We start from the raw sequence: 18,088 nt of genomic DNA, 5'->3' as shown, positions 1-18,088 counted from the left end.
ATGCTGAAATCTGTACTGAAAACAACAAATGCTGGAAATCACAATGGGTCAGACAGAAATCCAAGGAAGATAGTTCAGTTTAAGTGATCAGACTGTGAGAATGACAGAACAATGGTGTGTCTAACTGCTGTACTTGAAAGAGAAGACAGTCCCACTAGGATGGGGGGAGAGGAGAGAGAACATGATGAAAGAGAACGTAACAAGTAAACTGGTGTGTCTAACTGCCAGTTACACTGTCAGTTGTGTGTGATATGAGTGTTGACTGCACAGATTAGTAAGGATCTGTCCTGTTTGTGATATTACCCCATATAGGTTCATTGGAACTGTGACCAATTAATCCAGGCACAGCAGGGATCATCATCACTGTAATAATGGTACAATGAAGGCACAGAGAAATTGAGGCCCACCAGATGCACCAGTAAGCTGAGGACCAGCGCAGCAACCTACAGTAACTGCCTAACAGTCTCCACATGAAGACATCGCAGCTGAAGGTCCCTAGAGCTTCTTCCAGATCTACGAGCAAAGTGCAGTGCTACCACAGACTGAGGACATCCTCGGATGCTGTGGCATGACTTTGTCAACTGCTGGAGTGGAGCATGTGGCTTGAAGGGATGGCCGGCCATCAAGGTGACAACTGCACTGAACGGTTTTGTAACTTATTACTTCCAAGGATCCAGTGGGTAATTGTGTGGGAACTCTTAACCCTCAACTGGACCAAAGAATGTTACTAATTCAACTTGTACCAGATCACATTGCTTCATCTCATTTCCCTGCAACATGGTGAATCCTGCAACCTGGATAGCATGGCTGCTTCCTCCCAGGTCCAGGCTATAGGCTGTACAAATATTGTGTTGAGAGTGCCACATCATTATGCAGCTGACTTCTTCAACAGAAAAGGGGTCCATTTTATCAATTTACAAGTCATCACGGAGATCATTGGTACACCATCTCAGACATATGTGCCAAGTATCCTAAAAGCCACTCTGAAGGCCATATCCTTGAGAACTCTCATTTTCCTGCTTTGTCTCAAGAGCTGGATGCCTTACAAGATTAGTTACTGTGAGACAAAGGGTTGCTTTCTGTGACCGGGGTGATGGCTCCATTCACAACCGCCAGACTGAGGCTGTGTAGATACAACGTGGCCTTAATTGCCTCCTTAATTGCTAAGACGAGCAGATAAGGGTCCTTGAAAATGAGATTCCAATGTTTGTTTCTGAGGAGGCTGTGAGTACAATTCAGATAGAGTGTGCCACATGATCCTTGTATGATGTGCTCTACCAACTGGAGCAAACAAAGAGGGGATGTTTTGGATCCTGAAGATTTGGGAGAGAAGTAGCAGTCTTCTGAGGAGGAACAAGAGAACACTGAGCAAGAGGAACATCACCTTCACCATGGTAGAGTGGTGCAACGTCAAATGGAACAAGCCAGATGGGACTTCATTTTCTACCAGATGTTGTTTGGATGATGAAGATCCACTAACTATAAATTTATTGTTGCTTGAAAGGCAAGAAGCTCCTGTTCATTCCCAAAAGAAAGTGCAGCTTTTTTGTTAGATTTTTCTTCACTTTTGTTCTTCTTCAATAAAAGTTAATGTTTTTAGCTGTTTGAAGACTTTCCAACATGCAATTCTCCCAAATTAAAAATGAAAAGATGTTCCACTATGTTGGGAGTTAGGAGGAGAGCAGCACTCCCTTCGACAGGGTTATAGCAAGCTCTGTCATTAAGTATAACCTGTGTAGCTTGATTCTTGTAGTTGCAATTACAATAATAATTGATCAGACAAGTGATGTAATATAGTAACAATGTGAACTTCTATTTGCAATGAAGTGTTACTAGTGCCACTAGAAGTTGTTTTTTTTCATTGCTTTCCCACTCCATGTATAATGAAGAGCCAATCCTGGCTGGCACCAATTGCCCTGGTACACAACTGGGCTTCAGTTATGGTGTCAGCAGTGGAAATTCTGAAAGGTCCTGGCTGTAGCGAATAATTTGCCTCTGGGGAGTGCACAATAACGTGGACACAGTGTCACTGAGGTAGTGGTGCATATACAGCAAGGTGAGCAGTGTGAATTGAGTGAGAAAACTCACTCAAGCTCACGGAGAGAAATCTTCCATAAAGTCCCAAAGTTATTTTGGGGAAAAGTTAGCTCACGCAATGTACAAAAATAAACACGCTATTGTCCCTACAGTTGTGATGTATGTGGCATAAAACCCAAGTCTCCTCCCATTCCATTTACCTCATTTCAATCTTTCAGTTCATTTTTCTGTTCCCTCAGTTCTTGCATTTTTATCTCGTTATCTCTTGAAACCATCTAAATTATTTGCATATTAACCACTTTCTGTGGTCACAAGTTCTACAATGTACACGTCCTGAATGAAGAAATTTCTCTTTACTTCCTTATCAAATAACTATTTTTCTACTTCTGGCTCCTACCTGTGGTTTCTGCCACATGTGGAAACATTACTGCCAAATTGACCCTGGCCAATTCATTTATTATATTAAAGACCTCTTCTCAAGATTCTCTGAAGGAAAATGCCCCAACCTGCTAACTGTAATCTCTCAACTTGGTACCATCCCTGCAATGCTTTCCACACTTTCTCCAATTCTTTACTTTTTGTTCAGTGCTTTGTTAACATTTTAGTTGCTTTGCTGACCTACAATGACCTACTTTGCTGCTATTAATGATTTGTTCACCAGTACCTCTGTTTGAACTATTTGTTTTTCTACAATTTCTTACTTTATGCACATCTTGCTTTGTCTGTTAAAATGCATCCCCTCGTATCTTGTTAAAAATTCAATTATTGCTCAGTTTGCAAGCTTCTTAGTGGGAGAAAGTGAGGGCTGCAGATGTTGAAGATCAGAGTCAAAAAGTATGATGTTGGAAAAGCACAGCAGATCAGGTAGCATCTGAGGAGCAGGAGGGTCGATGTTTTGGGTATAAGCTCTTCATCAGGAATGTGGGGAGCCCAAGGGGGCTGAAAGATAAATGGGAGGGGATGTGGAGCTGGGGGGAAGGTAGCTTGGAGTGCGATAGGTAGATGAAGGTGGGGGGGTGATGGTGATAGGTCAGAGTGGAGGGTGGAGCAGATAGGAGAGAAGGAGGATGGACAGTTGGGACAGTTCAAGAGGGTGGTGCCAAGTTGGCTTGGATCTGAGATAAGTTGAGGAGAGGGGAGATGAGGAAACTGGTGAAATCGACATTACTCCCTTGTGGTCGGAGGGTCCCAAGGTGGAAGATTGATGTGTTCTTCCTCCAGGTGCCGGGTGGCTAGAATTTGGCAGTGGAGGAGGCCCAGGACTTGCATGTCCTTGGTGGAGTGGAAGGGGGAGTTGAAGTGTTCGACCACAGGGCAGTGGGGTTGTTTAGTGCGTGTGTCAAAAAAGTTTCTTTGTGTTTTTATTTCATTTGCTAATTAAATGTGAGTGACTTTTGCTCATCTCTAATAGCTCTTGAGAAACTATTGCTGAGCTGCTTAGTGAACTGTTGCAACTGTCAGGGAATGGGGACATCCACAGTGCTGTTAGGAAGGGAGTTCCAGAATTTTGACCTAGTGACTGTCAGGGAACGGTAATATATTTCCAGGTCAGAGTCAGAATAATTTGCAGCCATTCATTTGTCCTTTTAACTGGTTTAGGAACATTTAGGAACAGTTCTTGTGGGTAATGGCAGTGCATGTTGTAGATCGTACACATTGCTGCCAGTGTGCGCCAGTGGTGAAGGAAGCGATTGTTGAAGGTGATGGATAGGATGCCAATCAAGTGGGATGTTTTGTCCTGGATGGTGTCAAGCTTCTTGGAACTTCATGTTCTTGCCAGGCTTTGGGAGAGAGGTGATGAGTTATTCACAGCAGAATTCCTGACCTGCTCTGTAGTCACAGTATTTATATAGTTGGTCCCTTTCAGTTTCTGGTCAATGGTAACCACTAGGATGTTAATTGGATTCCCATTGACTCTAGGGATCCTTGACGCCACACTTGGTCAAATCCACCCTTCATGTCAAATTAGGGAATCCTACAGTGTAGAAAGAGGCCATTCAACCCATCAAGTCTGAACCGACCCTCTGCAAGTATCCCACCCAGACCCAGCCCCAGCAGCCCCATCTGTAATCCTGCATTTCGCCCTGGGTAATCCACCTTGCCTGCACATTCCTAGACACTATGGGCAATTTAGCAAGGCCAATCCACCTAACCTTTGGACTGTGGGAGGAAACCGATGCACCACAGAGAAAACCCACACACATACTGGGAGAACATGCAAAGTCCACAAAGACAGTCACCCAAGGCTGGAATGAAACCTAGGTCCCTGAAGCTGTGAGGTAGCAGTGCTAACCACTGAGTCTCCATGTCTCACACAAATGTTGTCATTCTGGTCAAGGACAGGAGATTGTTCTTGGGTTAATAGTGGAGGTTCAGGGCGTTAGATATTAGTGCAAGCTCTGGGGTCACTACCTTGTGACTGGGGTCAGTGATGATTTGGAGATCAGGGTTAGTGTTACAGTTAGCCACGGGTTGAGTAGGTTTTAATTCCTCTCACTTTTCCTGGCTAACTATTCAGATTAGTAAATCATAATCATCTGAAGTTTAACTTGGAGTTTGGGATTGTTTTTAAAGGGTTCCAGATGATGTATATTTGACCATCAGATGTTTCAATTTCCTGACCAGTTCCCCTACTGTCAATACTGTCAGAGCTTCTGCATGATCCCAACGTGCAATATTTTGTCTAAAACAGCTGCCAATATCAACAGATCTAGACTAGCTAAATCAGTAATGAACATTGTAAATAACAAAAGTTCCTGCTCTAATCCACACTGAATTTGACTTTCTATCCTCTTTCCATTTAAAGAATTACCTTCTACCTTTTCAAACATAACGATATATTTGGGGTAGCACTGTGGTTCAGTGGTTAGCACTGCTGCCTCACAGCACCAGGGTCCTGGTTTCGATTCCTGCCTTAGGCAACTGTCTATGTGGAGTTTGCTCATTCTCCCTGTGTCTGCATGGGTTTCCTCTGGGTGCTCTGGTTTTCTCCCACAATCCAAAGTTGTGCAGTTTAGATGAATTGGCTGTGCTAAATTGTCCACAATGTTAGGTGCATTAGTCAAGGTAAATATAGGGGAATGGGTCTGAGTGGGTTGCTCTTCAGAGGGTCTTTGTGGACTTGTTGGGCTGAAGGGCCTTTTTCCGTACTGTTGGTAATCTAATATCAGTTGTTATGATCCCAGCTGGTGGTACTACTGCATAAATCAGATCCCAGAACAAAAGCTGGGCTGATAGATTATAGTTTGTTCTTTGTTACTTTAATGGGTGGCCTTTCACTGAAACAGAAGTACACAGGCCACAGATTCAGTTTAAAAAAATAAGACAAGAGTTTATTTCACAAAAGAAATAAAATATAAAACAAACTATACCAAGCTATCTAAACAGAATATTGTTTGAAAGATTGCAAAACACGTGGCAAAACAAAATCCTATCTATTCCCTAATACCAGCAGTCCACAGGTCCTCAAATCCAGAAACATTTATATTCTCTATCAAATCTGTAGGTTTGAATTAGTTGCTTTATCTCCATTCTAGTCCTTTGAACTGGAGAATTCTCCCTGAATAGTCACACAGAAGAGTGCTTAAACTTTCTCAGTCTTTTAATAATACATAGGATTCCAGTCAGACACTTGTGGTCTTGCAGTTTTAAAAACTATACTCTTTCACTGAGGTAACCTATTTCCTGAGCTACTCTGATATTTTCCTTTTCCGAGGAGAATCTGCATATCTTTGAATGACCCAGAAGTTTTCCATCTCTCGGTATTTCTAAGCTTAAGCCAATCCTTGACCATTCTAAACCCAAAGACAAGCTAATGGCTTCCAATATTTTCTCTTCCCTGTTGTAAACAAGCACAATATAAACAGACTACCATTAGCATTTCAGCAGACTTGCAAACCTGCTCTCTGACACATATTAGTTTTAAGTCATGGTTCTGTAAAAACCGGCCTAGATATTTTTAAACCTCTTTACAAAAATAGATCCATACCCATGGTTTTATTTCATTTATTCATGGGACAAGGGCATCGTTAGCAAGGCCAGCATTTAATACTCACCTGTAACTGCCCAGAAGGTAGTTAAGCATCAACTACATTGCTGTGGGTCTGGAGTCACATGCAGGCCAGACCAGGTAAGGATAGCAGTTCCTTTCCCTAAAGGACAATAGTGAACCAGATGGATTTTTCTGGCAATCGACAATGGATTCACAGTCATCATTAGACTCTTAATTCCAGATTTTATTTTCATTAAATTCAAATTGCACCATCTGCCATGGTGGGATTTGAACCCAGATCCCCAGAATATTATCTGGGTCTCTGGACCCTACCTAACAGCCTTCCTGGTTTAGCAAATTTACTATCCATATTCCCATTCATTTAGATTGAGCCTGTCACGTGATGGATAATCAATTTACAAGAATAAAGAAATAAATCACAGAATAAATCATCCAGTCCTTTCCTCCAGTTCAGGATAGGTACTTGAAATGTTACAATGCAAATCTTATTAAAATGATTATCTCTTTAGTAGGAAACAAAATATGCATTTGTGGTTTACAGTAACAGGAAGTTATTCACAGAGTATTGCTAAGACTATCTTAATTGTTGATCATACAGGCTAAAGATAGTTTATAATAATCTCCAGTTACTTACTTGGATCCGACTTAGAAAATGTATCTCTGTCCAAAAGATTCCTGTGGAGAAACAAAATTTGTCATTAAACAAGAGCTCGTGTTTAATATTTAAATTGTAAGAAAAATATGCAACAGCTTTGCAGATTTCCTGCCATAGCTTGAAATACTTTAGTTGGAATGTCATGTGAAATTATAGCCTCTAAATACTTGAACTCAGCATTGTCTATAGGCAAGATTTACCAATTGTCAGACAAGCTACAAGCTAAAGCTCCATATCAAAGCACACCATTGCACCGTGACCCCCACACTGTTTCACAAAATACTTCTTTCTGCTATACAAGCCTGAGTGAGATTTCTGAGATTGGTAAATTTGCCATATAGAACAGTTTGCCTAAATTAGAGATTTCAAGCATTTGGGTAAAATAAATGTTAGGAAGTTACATTAAAAATAGAAGTCAAACAGAATTGTTTTGTCTAAAGGCTATTAAATGTGTGATGAGATGCCGATGAAGACAGAAGCAAAAGCAAGTACTTAATGAGGCACCAAGAGTAACCTAACGTTATGTTCAGGAATTGGGCTATGATGAGCAGACTAGCAGTTCAGGTAGACAAAAAAGGATTGAAACCCTTGTTAATTCTAACTTTTCTGGTTGTCAGAAAGTCCTATACAAAATTGTCAATTAACAAGCAACCAGAAATGTAACATTATGGGGTGGGCTTTATCTCAGAGAACCCAGATGAAACTGCTCAAACTAATTTGTTTAGGGCACAGAGACATGCACTTCATTAGCTTTGCAATAATTACAACCAAAGTTTACATGTCAAATGGCAATATTCTCATCAAATCTGACAGCCAGTCCCAAACAAGTATGCAAAGTTTCCAACTATGTTGGCAGCCTCAGCATGAAGAACGACCCTTTAGAAATGAGATGATAATGAATCTTTGGAACTCATTGCTACAGAAGGCTGTGAAGGCCAAGTCATTGAGTGTATTTAAGATAGAGATAGATAAGTTCTTGATTGGTAACAGGATCAAGAATTATGGGAAAAGGCGAGAGAATAGGGTTGAGAAACATATCAGCCATAATCAAATGGTGGAGCAGATCTGATGGGCCAAATGGCCTAATTATGCTCCTATATCTTAAAGTCTTAGTGTTCTTTAGTTGCAACAACAGCATATGTGACATAGAAAATTAAATTAAAATAAAAGAAACATTAAACAAGAAAGCAAAATTGGGGACAAAAATAAAGAATTGATCTTTCTCAATAATTTATTGATTGGAAGCATTGCAAAGTTAAAGTTTCTTCACAATATTGAAGTGGGTTGATGCATTAACAAATAGTTGGCTCATCACAAGAGAAAGGAAAGTACAGGATTGAATAGTATCACCTATGCTTTCCATTTACAGCTTCAAAAAATGCTGGAATTACCTACATGAAATGCCATTCAACAAATGCAACTTAATATGTTAAGTTTATTACAGGTACATAAAAACATTGCTCTAAAATAATGACCATTTGTTTCATTTTCAAAACTAGGTACAATTTTCAGAATTTAGGCCAGTCTTAAAACCAGCCATAAAATCCCAATTGGCCCAATGAAAGGGTTCAGAGTCTTGTTAGTTATTATTTATCAATGTGACTTTTTATAAGAACAAAGTCAAACACATGAAGGTTTCTTCTGTGCATTTTCAGAAGGCAGTGACAATTTGATAATAGGAAACTGGAAATCCAGTATGGCATTTTAAATTATTGAAATAAAAAAAGTCAATGCAGAACAAAACATAAGATGAGAGGGACTCCAATGAAAATTAGTTTATGAGAGGGTTCAGAAGAGATTTACCAGGATGTTGTCAGATATGGAAGGTTTGAGTTATAAAGAAAGGCTGGATAGGCTGGGACTATTTTCACTGGAGCGTAGGAGGTTGAGAGGAGACCTGAAAGAAGTTTATAAAATAATGAGAGGTATACAGAGGAACCTCGATTATTCAGCATCCGATTATCCAAATTTCAGATTATCCAGACAAATCGCAAGGTCCCGATGCTTGGCTAAACCGAATTAACCAGCATTCGATTATCTGAACATTCGATTATCCAAGCAAAATACTCCTCACCCAAGACGTTCGGATAATCGAGGTTCCTCTGTAGATAGAGTTAATGGTAGTTGTCTTTTCCCCACGGTGGAGAATTTCAAGAGTAGAGGTCACATTTTAAAGTGAGAGGAGAGAAATTTAAAAAATAAATGAAGTTAAAATAATTTACACTGCGGGTGTTTAGCATGTGGAATGTATGGAATGTACTTCCTGAGGAAGTGGTGGATGTGGGTATAATTACAGTGTTTAAAAGACATGTGAACAAGTACATGAATAAAAAAAATTTGGAGGGATATGGGTCAGGAGCGGGCAGGTGGGACCAATTTAACTTGGGATTACATTTGGCATGGACTGGTTGGACTGAAGAGTCTGTTTCTGTGTTGCATGACTCTATGAGAAATTACTTTTTACAATATGATAATGAAAAGGCCGTAACAATGCTGAGACATGAAATGAACTTTTCCCTTACTTGCACAATGTATCAGTAAAAATACACATGAAATGGCAGAAAGAACAGACAGAATAAATTATATATTGAACAGCATCTGATGTTGGTTTGTACCCAATTATTCCAAGTTGAACAAATTGCAAATAAAGCCTTTACTGGTAACAAATTGAACAATGCTGCTCTTTTGCTGAAGACAAAGGTCAGATTTGTATCTCCTAGCAGAAGGTGCCAAACAGGCCATAAATGGTGGAAAATAAATTCTCCTCGGCCTTTCCAACCATACTGCATTTTCATGTGGCTTTTTTGGTGGGTTGAAAATGCATTGCATGCAAAGGCAGTCCTAGAAATGCTGTAATTTCTCCTGCACATTATTTTCAGATGAAGGTGTCGGCTCCAGTAAGCCCTAAAAATAGGAGCAGGTTGGAGTGTATGTAACCACTGTGGGGAAGCTGGCTGAGGGGTCAGATGATTCTGAAAGCTAAGTATTAAATGCTTTCACACCTTCAATTACCACAATGAGATGTTGCATTGTAATCTGGCTGTATTTTTATTGTACTGATGATGTTCTGTAAAGATAGTTTGAGATTGATCACCATTGTGCATGACAATACATCTTCAGTTAGTGAAACACACTAAAGAATTTGAAAAAGAAGCAAACTAAGGAGATATGGTGATCTGAGGGTAAATAAAAGGGTGATGAGGTGTTTGTGGAATGAGGTGATTTTGAGCTGCGTTATTAGGTTGAAGAACTGAGTCAGACTTCCTAACCAACCTGTCTCTTGATTCCTGAAGAAGGGCTTATGCCCGAAACGTCGATTCTCCTGTTCCCTGGATGCTGCCTGACCTGCTGCGCTTTTCCAGCAACACATTTTCAACCTGTCTCTTCATCCATACTCCTCACAAACTCCACCCTGCCTTATAAAATGCACTGTGAACCTAACCCCTGTGTGAACAGGGAAATTTAAAGACGGTTCAGGTATGCTTTATTTTCATGTGCAGGTAAAGACATCTGTTTGCATTGAATTTGTACAAAATTGATCAGATTATAGTTGTTCATCCCATTCAGAGATGTTCACCCTCTGTAATCTATATCGTGAGGTACTCCAAAGTCCATCTTCCCATGGCAAATAGTTCATATTCCATGCTACTTTTTAAAATTAAAATGTCCATCTTCTTCATAAATTCACAGGCATAACAGTTGAGGAATGAATGTTGACCAGGTACATTTCTCCTCTTCAGTCAAAACTATCAAAATGGATTTCAGTCTTCTGCTGAGGACTCCACAATTATCAATGCTAGTCTTGACAGAAAACAATTTTCTTCGTGAATGTCAATAAATAGCCAAAAATACTGAATAAAGCAAAGATTTTAGGCCCTGACAACCTCCCAATTGAACACTTGTGCTCCAACACTAGCCATGCCCCAGTCAATCTCATCCAGTCCACTTGTTTGATGTATGCAACTTTGACAACACTCAGAAGCTCAACAGCATTCAAGACAAAGCAGCCCACTTAATCAGTACACCATCTGCCAACTTTAAAATGCAATCCCTCTATCAACCAGTGCACAGTGATAACAGGGGGGCACAGTGGCTCAGCAGTTAGCACTGCTGCCTCATAGTGCCAGGGACCCCGGTGCAATTCCGCCCTCGGATGACTGTGTGGCGTTTGCACATTCGCCTTGTGTCTGTGTGGATTTCCTCCAGGTGCTTCAGTTTCCTCCCACAGTCTAAAGATGTGCAGGTTTGGCAGATTGGCCATGCTGAATTGCCCATAGTGTCCAGGGATGGGCAGGCTAGGTGGGTTAGCCATTGGGGAATGCAAGGTTACAGGGATAAGATCTGGGCGGGATACTCTTCAGACGGTCAGTGTGGCTTCAATGGGCCAAACAGCCTGCTTCTGCACTGTAGGGATTCTAGAATTCTATCTATCACTTTTTCTACAGCAACTCGCTAAGGTACCATGACAGCACCTTCCAAAACCACAATCACCTTAAAGGACACTGGCAGCAGAACCCGGAACACCATACCTCCCATTTCTCCTCCAAGTTGCACACCATCCTGACTTGGAAGACTATCTTGATTTTATTCACTTGTGGGATGTGGATGTCCCTAGTTGAGCCAGCATTCCTTACTGATCCCTAGTTGCCTTGAGAAGGGGTTGGTGAACTGAGTTCCTGAGTTCCTTGTGCTGTAAGTAGACCTACAATGCCCTCAAGGGAGAGAATTCCAAGATGTTGATTCAGTCATAGTGAAGCTTAAAAATGTGTTGCTGGAAAAGTGCAGCAGGTCAGGCAGCATCAAAGGAACAGGAGAATCGACGTTTCAGGCATAAGCCCTTCTTCAGGAATGAGGAGGGTGTGCCAAGCAGGCTAAGATAAAAGGTAGGGAAGAGGGACTTTGGGGAGGGGGCGTTGGGAATATGATAGGTGGAAGGAGGTTAAGGTGAGGGTGATAGGCCGGAGAGGGGGTGGGGGCGGAGAGGTCGGGAAGAAAATTGCAGGTCAAGAAGGCGGTGCTGAGTCTGAGGGTTGGGACTGAGAAAATGTGGGGGGAGGGGAAATGAGAAAGCTGGAGAAATCTGCATTCAAACCTGCAGTCCTTCCTCAGCACCTGTCTGCGGAACCGACTGACCCCGCATGGACTCCAGACTACATTCAGACCAACATGAATGCAGATTTCTCCAGCTTTCTCATTTCCCCTACCCCACCTTTTCTCAGTCCCAACCCTCAGACTCAGCACCACCTTCTTGACCTGCAATCTTCTTCCCGACCTCTCCGCCCCCACCCCCTCTCCAGCCTATCACCCTCACCTTAACCTCCTTCTACCTATCGTATTCCCAATGCCCCTCCCCCAAGTCCCTCCTCCCTACCTTTTATCTTAGCCTGCTTGGCACACCCTCCTCATTCCTGAAGAAGGGCTTATGCCCGAAACGTCGATTCTCCTGTTCCTTTGATGCTGCCTGACCTGCTGCACTTTTGCAGTCCTCACTTTCTCACAGTCATATTGAAGGAAAGCAATATATTTCCAAGTCAGAATAGTGAGCAGATTGGAAGGAAACCTGCAGATGTTGGTGTTCCTATGTATCTGCTGCCCTTGACCTTCTATACACAATTGGTTGGGGTTTGGAAAGTGCTGCCTAAAAAGCCTTGGTGGACTGTTGCAGTGTATTTTATAGGTGGTACACACTGCTGACACTGAGCATCAGTGGTGGAGGGAGTGGATGTTTGTGGATGTGGGCAGCTATGTCCTGGATAATGTCAAGCTTAAGAAGTGTTTTGGGATCTGCTACCATCCAGGCAAGTGGAGAGTATTCCATCACACACATCACTTTTGGCTTGGAGATGATGGACGGGCTATGGGGAATCAGGAGGTGAGATAGCTGCAGTTTCTATGACTGCCACCGCATCAAAATCCTGGAATTCACTTTCTAACAAAACTGTAGGTGTACCTACACTTCAAAGACTGCTTATCAACCACTGGCACCCATGGAAAATCAATGATAATTGCCAATGACACTCGCAACACAAGACAAATAAAAAAGGTCACTTTTATATTCTTGTAATAAGTAGATGGTGCTTGTTCAAGTCAATATCAAGTTGACCAGCTAACCTTTGGAAGCTAATGACATTTTTGATGGGTTCCAACAGAAATATTAACAAGGCTTTCTTTTTCAGTTTTTGACTAATCTACTGTTTATTACCAACACTGTGTTATTTTGTTTTTACAAAATTGTATCCATATTTCCTCAAGTCCTGAGATAAAAGAAGGAACTTTCACAGTTGCCTGCATAATCTCAGGAGTACTAGCCCATCCACAAGTACAGTTTTCAAGTGCAGCACTGTTGTAATGTAGCTGAACCTGGCAACCAAACTGCACATAGCAAGATCCCACAAACAGAAATGGAATATATGCTCAAACACTCTGCTATAATGAAGATGAACATTGACTAATAGAACAGTGGAACCTGCTCTTCTTTTAATGTAAACCAGATAGCACAAATATTGTCCCAGTTAAAAGCACCACCTGGGACAGTATATAAGATAGAACATAGAACATTACAGTGCAGTACAGGTCCTTTGGCCCTCGATGCTGCACTGACCTGTGAAAGCGATCTAAAGACCATCGCACCAATACTATTCCATTATCATCCATTTGTTTATCCAATGACCAGTTAAATGACCTTAAAGTTGGTGATGACTTCCTCAATCTGCTTGTATTTTGTGATCAAGTCCACAGTTTTCCCAACACAGCAGTAAAAGTGATGCAGCTCAGCAAATACTAACAACAAGAAAATGTGCTCTTGTATAAAGGCAACTTTTATAATTAAGTTAAGAACAAAGAAAAGCCATTGAATGCTCCTGTTGCAAACAAATAATTGATAGATGCATTTCCTGTGATTATCTTCAATTGTATTGAATTTCCAGACAGTTGGGCTGCATATTGGAGCAAAATCATTATGTGTTCATTATTTTGAAAAGGTGCATGGAAATGATATCAATTGGCATTAATGTATAATTCATGTAAATGTACCTTTTTTTAAATAAGAATTGTAATTCTAATGAAATGAATATTTAAATAATAAAAAAGGCTGGGTGTCTCTTGAAGATTAGCTTCCTTTATTCACATCCTCTGACTTTGGCTGCATCAATTCTTCAATTATTATGTTACTTTGCCTTCCACCTCCTGTGAATATCTACCACTTATTAGAAATAGCACAAATTACAAACTGCAAAGTAACAAGTATTTGGTTTTCATTTCTTGACCTAGAAACATTTTGATTGAAAATGAACACAATACTTTGGTTAAATGGCAGGCTATGATTTTATGGAGTATATTTTCATAAACTTGTCAAAATCTTTGTGAGTTGAAACTTTATTGCTGGAACAGCACAGCAGGTCAGGCAGCATCCAGGGAACAGGAGATTCGACGTTTCGGGCACAGGCCCTTCTTCAGGAATCTTTGTGAAACAATGATGGCCAACAGGTTCAAATTTCAACTTTTGCCATGTTGGGATTTCAGCAATAGCTTGAATCAAAAAGCTATTTCTCAATCTTGACTAATTCAAATGTAAAATGCAAACTGGTGATCAAAGAATGGTCTATTCAGATTAAATTTAGTCACAGTTGAATATAATTAACGACATGGTGGGAAATAATGGGCTACGTTGTTCCTCAGGAGCTCGTTTCGCAAGTTCAGGCCACTCGACAGCTCACAATTGCATTTTTGACTTGTGTGAGACTTTGTCCGGGACAGTTGTCTTATCCCTATCTGGCAGTTTGGAAGAAGCAAGTCAGTGCAGGAAGAGTGGCAGTGCAGAGATATACTGAGCACAGGGCTGGCAATCAATGGACAGTTCTTTCAGGTTTTGTTTCAAGAATCAAATGCAGATTATTTTTCAAATCAGTCAGACTTATTATCCCATTTAATTCAACGTATAAAAAGTAGTACAGGCCAACAAGATTTACTGTCACATTTTTCACTACCTTATGATAATTTCACCATTGGAAAAATACAAGTAATGAGTGATAATGGATCATTGGAGGGCAGATCTCTACGATGAATCAATCACCGCATTAAAAACACATCTACATTATGGTGCCTAAGAGTGACATTTGAAAGTGTGAGAACATGTTATACTTCACTTTTCAGGTTATTCCTGACTCCTCAGGGGGCTTTACATTTCTTCACAAGTTCTCAAAGCTGACATGATTTAATGGATTTCCAGAACCCTGAAAGTGATGTGTAGGAGGAATTCCCACTTTCATCCCCATTTAACATGGAGAAACCAACCTCAGTAGAGGAGGCAGATGTGGTATACCTGACCCACAAAAGGAGGAGTATGTTATAGGGTTGGCAATGCAGAGGGAAATCAGACTTCCTCCAAAAAAAAGCTAAACACTGCGATTCATGCAGCAACATGCACCTCTGCACTCAGATGACAATTCAGCCCAGTTGATGTTCTCTCTGTGAGTGAGAAGCTTCAATGCTCATCTCTTGTACTTTGCCCCACCAACGGCAACCATGTTGCAGTCAACTAGCTTCTAAAAGATGGAATTTCTCCCTCAAACTCTTGATCTCTTTTTAGTCATAGAGTCAAAGAACAAAGAACAAAGAAAATTTACAGCCCAGGAACAGGGCCTTTGGCCCTCCCAGCCTGAGCCGATCCAAATGTACTGTCTAAACCTGTCAGTCAATTCCGAAGCATCTGTATCCCTCTGCTCCCCACCTACTCATGCATCTGTCCAGACGCATCTTAAATGAACCTACCGTGCCTGCCTCTACCAACTCTGCTGGCAACGCGTTCCAAACGCCCACCACCCTCTGTGTGAAGTACTTACCACGTGTATCCCCCTTAAACTTTCCACTTCTCACTTTGAAAGCATGACCTCTCGTTATTGAATCCTTCACCCTGGGAAAAAGCTTGTCTCTATCCACCCTGTCTATACCCTTCATGATTTTGTAAATCTCAATCAGGTCCCCCCTCAACCTCCTTTTTTCTAGTGAAAATAAACCTAACCTACTCAACCTCTCTTCATAGCTAGCACCTTCCATACCAGGCAACATCCTCATCAACCTTCTCTGCACCCTCTCCAAAGCGTCCACATCCTTTTGGTAATGTGGTGCCTAGAACCGTACACAGTATTCTAAATGCGGCCAAACCAAGTGATAGAGTTATTCAGCATCGAAACAGACCTTTTGGTCCAACTCGTCCATGCCGACCAGATATGCTACATTGATCTCGACCCATTTGCCAGCATTTGGCCCATATCCTTGTAAACCCTTCCTATTCATGTACCCATCAACTTTAACTGTTGTAATACCCACCTCCACAATTTCCTCTGGCAACTCATTCCATACACACACCACCATCTGCATGAAAAAGTTGCCCCTCAGGCCCCTTTTAAATCTTTTTCCTCTCACCTTAAACCTATGCCCTCTAGTTTTGACCTCTGCTATCCTGGGAAAAAGATCTTGGCTATTTATCTTATCTATGTCCCTCATGGCTTTATAAACCTCTATAAGTCACCTCTCAGCCTCTAATACTTCAGGAAAAATAGCCTCAGCCTTTTCAAAAGTCCTTTTGAAACTGACTATTAATACCTCTTTGACAAATTTTTAAACACATGTCCAAGAATGTATTTTTGCAGTTCAACATCAATATTTGTTTGATTGTCTCCATGGGTGCACAACAAATGGGAAAATGTCAGGCAGGGGAGAAACACGTTTCACGTGATCCCTTTAAGATTCCCCAGACTTACAACTGAATAGTAGTCTTAAAGGGGCCACACTGTGCTGGAATGCAGCTTAGAAGTCAGAAACAACCAATTGGGCAGAAGGGCATACTTCTGTAACAAAATATCATATCTTTTTATAAATGTCAATATCTACAGTTGTTTGGCTAACCAGAAGCATTTGCCACATAACCATTTGATCAAACTGAAGGGACTGTTATACCTCTGGGAGGAAAGTCACTGGAGCAATCATAAGTAAACATTTCATCATTCAACAGGAGCTAACAGTCAGTTTGAATCTACAGCAGTTATGGATTTTGAAGAAGTAAATGCTGACAGCAGCTAAGGGAGTCTTAAAACTATCTATGCAGTTTACACACTATATCTAGACAGGGAAATATTGCCTGCAACCAACCACTATGTATGAACATACAAACAAAGAAATACACGACCAGGTGCAGGATTAGGTCATTCGTCCCCTTGAGACTCTCCACCATTCAAAATGATCAATCTTATTTCACCACATTCTGACCTATCTCCTATAACCTTTCACCTCTTCGGTTATCAAGAATCTATCTACCTCTGCCTTAAAAATATTCAAAAAGCTCTGCTTGAACTGTCTTTTGAGGAAGAGAGTTTCAAAGGCTCACAACCCTCTGTGAGAGGAAATAAAATCACATTATCTCTATCTACACTGTGGGTTGGGCTTAAAAGTGATATCTCTAACCAGACCATTAAGTGTTAATGGTTAAGGGATAATTGGACATGATAGCAAGCAATTGAAGAAAATGGAAAATTACATCAAAGTAGGCCTGGTGTGAACAAAAACAGCCAGTTTTAACTGGAAGGTAATTGCATAACCTTGATTGTGGGAACCATTCTTTTAAGTAGTTAACACAGAGCCACCTAGAGATGCTTTCAACTTGTCTTCTGCACAGTGGAATTTCTGGAAAAGTGTTACAAGTCCAACAAAATGGTGATACAGCACGTAACCAAAACAGTACTCATATCAGAGATTTTGTCTCACTTGTTGGACTTTCCTCATCAGACTGAGCTCGTGAGACAATGCTATGGGCTTCCACCACTGGACTGAGCCTTGTGAAACCAGTGCATAGAATCGGATACAGCTTCAAGTACCAACCGTCCAAAGTCCCCGGCATGAAGACAAAGACAGTGAGAATCAATAGATTGCATATGCATAAAGCAGTGTAAGTGAATAGATTCGCTCATTAGTTTGTGTGTCTATATATTAAATAGATTAAGCTAATAAATTAACTATATATTTAGGTGCACATGTCTTGTAATCATTTTCATCAGACTTTAAAGAACCTGCAAGGTACTTTCAGGCTAATAGTTTCTGCATAATATTTACAACAACTACAACTTGTATTCATATAGGACCTTTAGCACGTGAAAGCTGCTTCACAGATGTGCAATCAGAATGATGCAAATGTTAACACTGATCCAAAGAACTGCATGTTTAGACATGCAATTAAATATTGGCCAAATATCAATGGAGTGTTTTAAAAGGAAAACAAAGAGGGAAGACAATTTCAATATTTAGTTACTTAGTTGACTGAAGTATGGCTCCCGCCTGTGAAGGGAAGCGTAAGAAGCCAGATTGGTTGGTCTAGCCATGATCACACAAGA

General features: G+C 40.9%; 1 protein-coding gene across 2 annotated transcripts in view; it reads right to left on the bottom strand.

Moving 5' to 3' along the window:
• The window catches only part of LOC122561654 (copine-8), a 371,771-nt gene that overhangs the window by 288,422 nt on the left and 65,261 nt on the right, over positions 1-18,088 (bottom strand). For both annotated transcript variants that reach the window (XM_043713603.2, XM_043713601.2), the window contains exon 2: positions 6,684-6,724. In XM_043713603.2, the coding sequence (XP_043569538.1) occupies positions 6,684-6,724 (41 nt within the window). The remainder of the gene's footprint in view (positions 1-6,683; positions 6,725-18,088) is intronic.

This window comes from Chiloscyllium plagiosum, unplaced genomic scaffold, assembly GCF_037043375.1.
Source record: "Chiloscyllium plagiosum isolate Xiang-an unplaced genomic scaffold, Cpla_swu_hap1 HiC_scaffold_23, whole genome shotgun sequence".
Classification (NCBI taxonomy): domain Eukaryota; kingdom Metazoa; phylum Chordata; class Chondrichthyes; order Orectolobiformes; family Hemiscylliidae; genus Chiloscyllium; species Chiloscyllium plagiosum.
The sequence above is the reverse complement of the archived record's forward strand: the minus strand, read 5'-3'. Positions and strand labels throughout refer to the sequence as shown.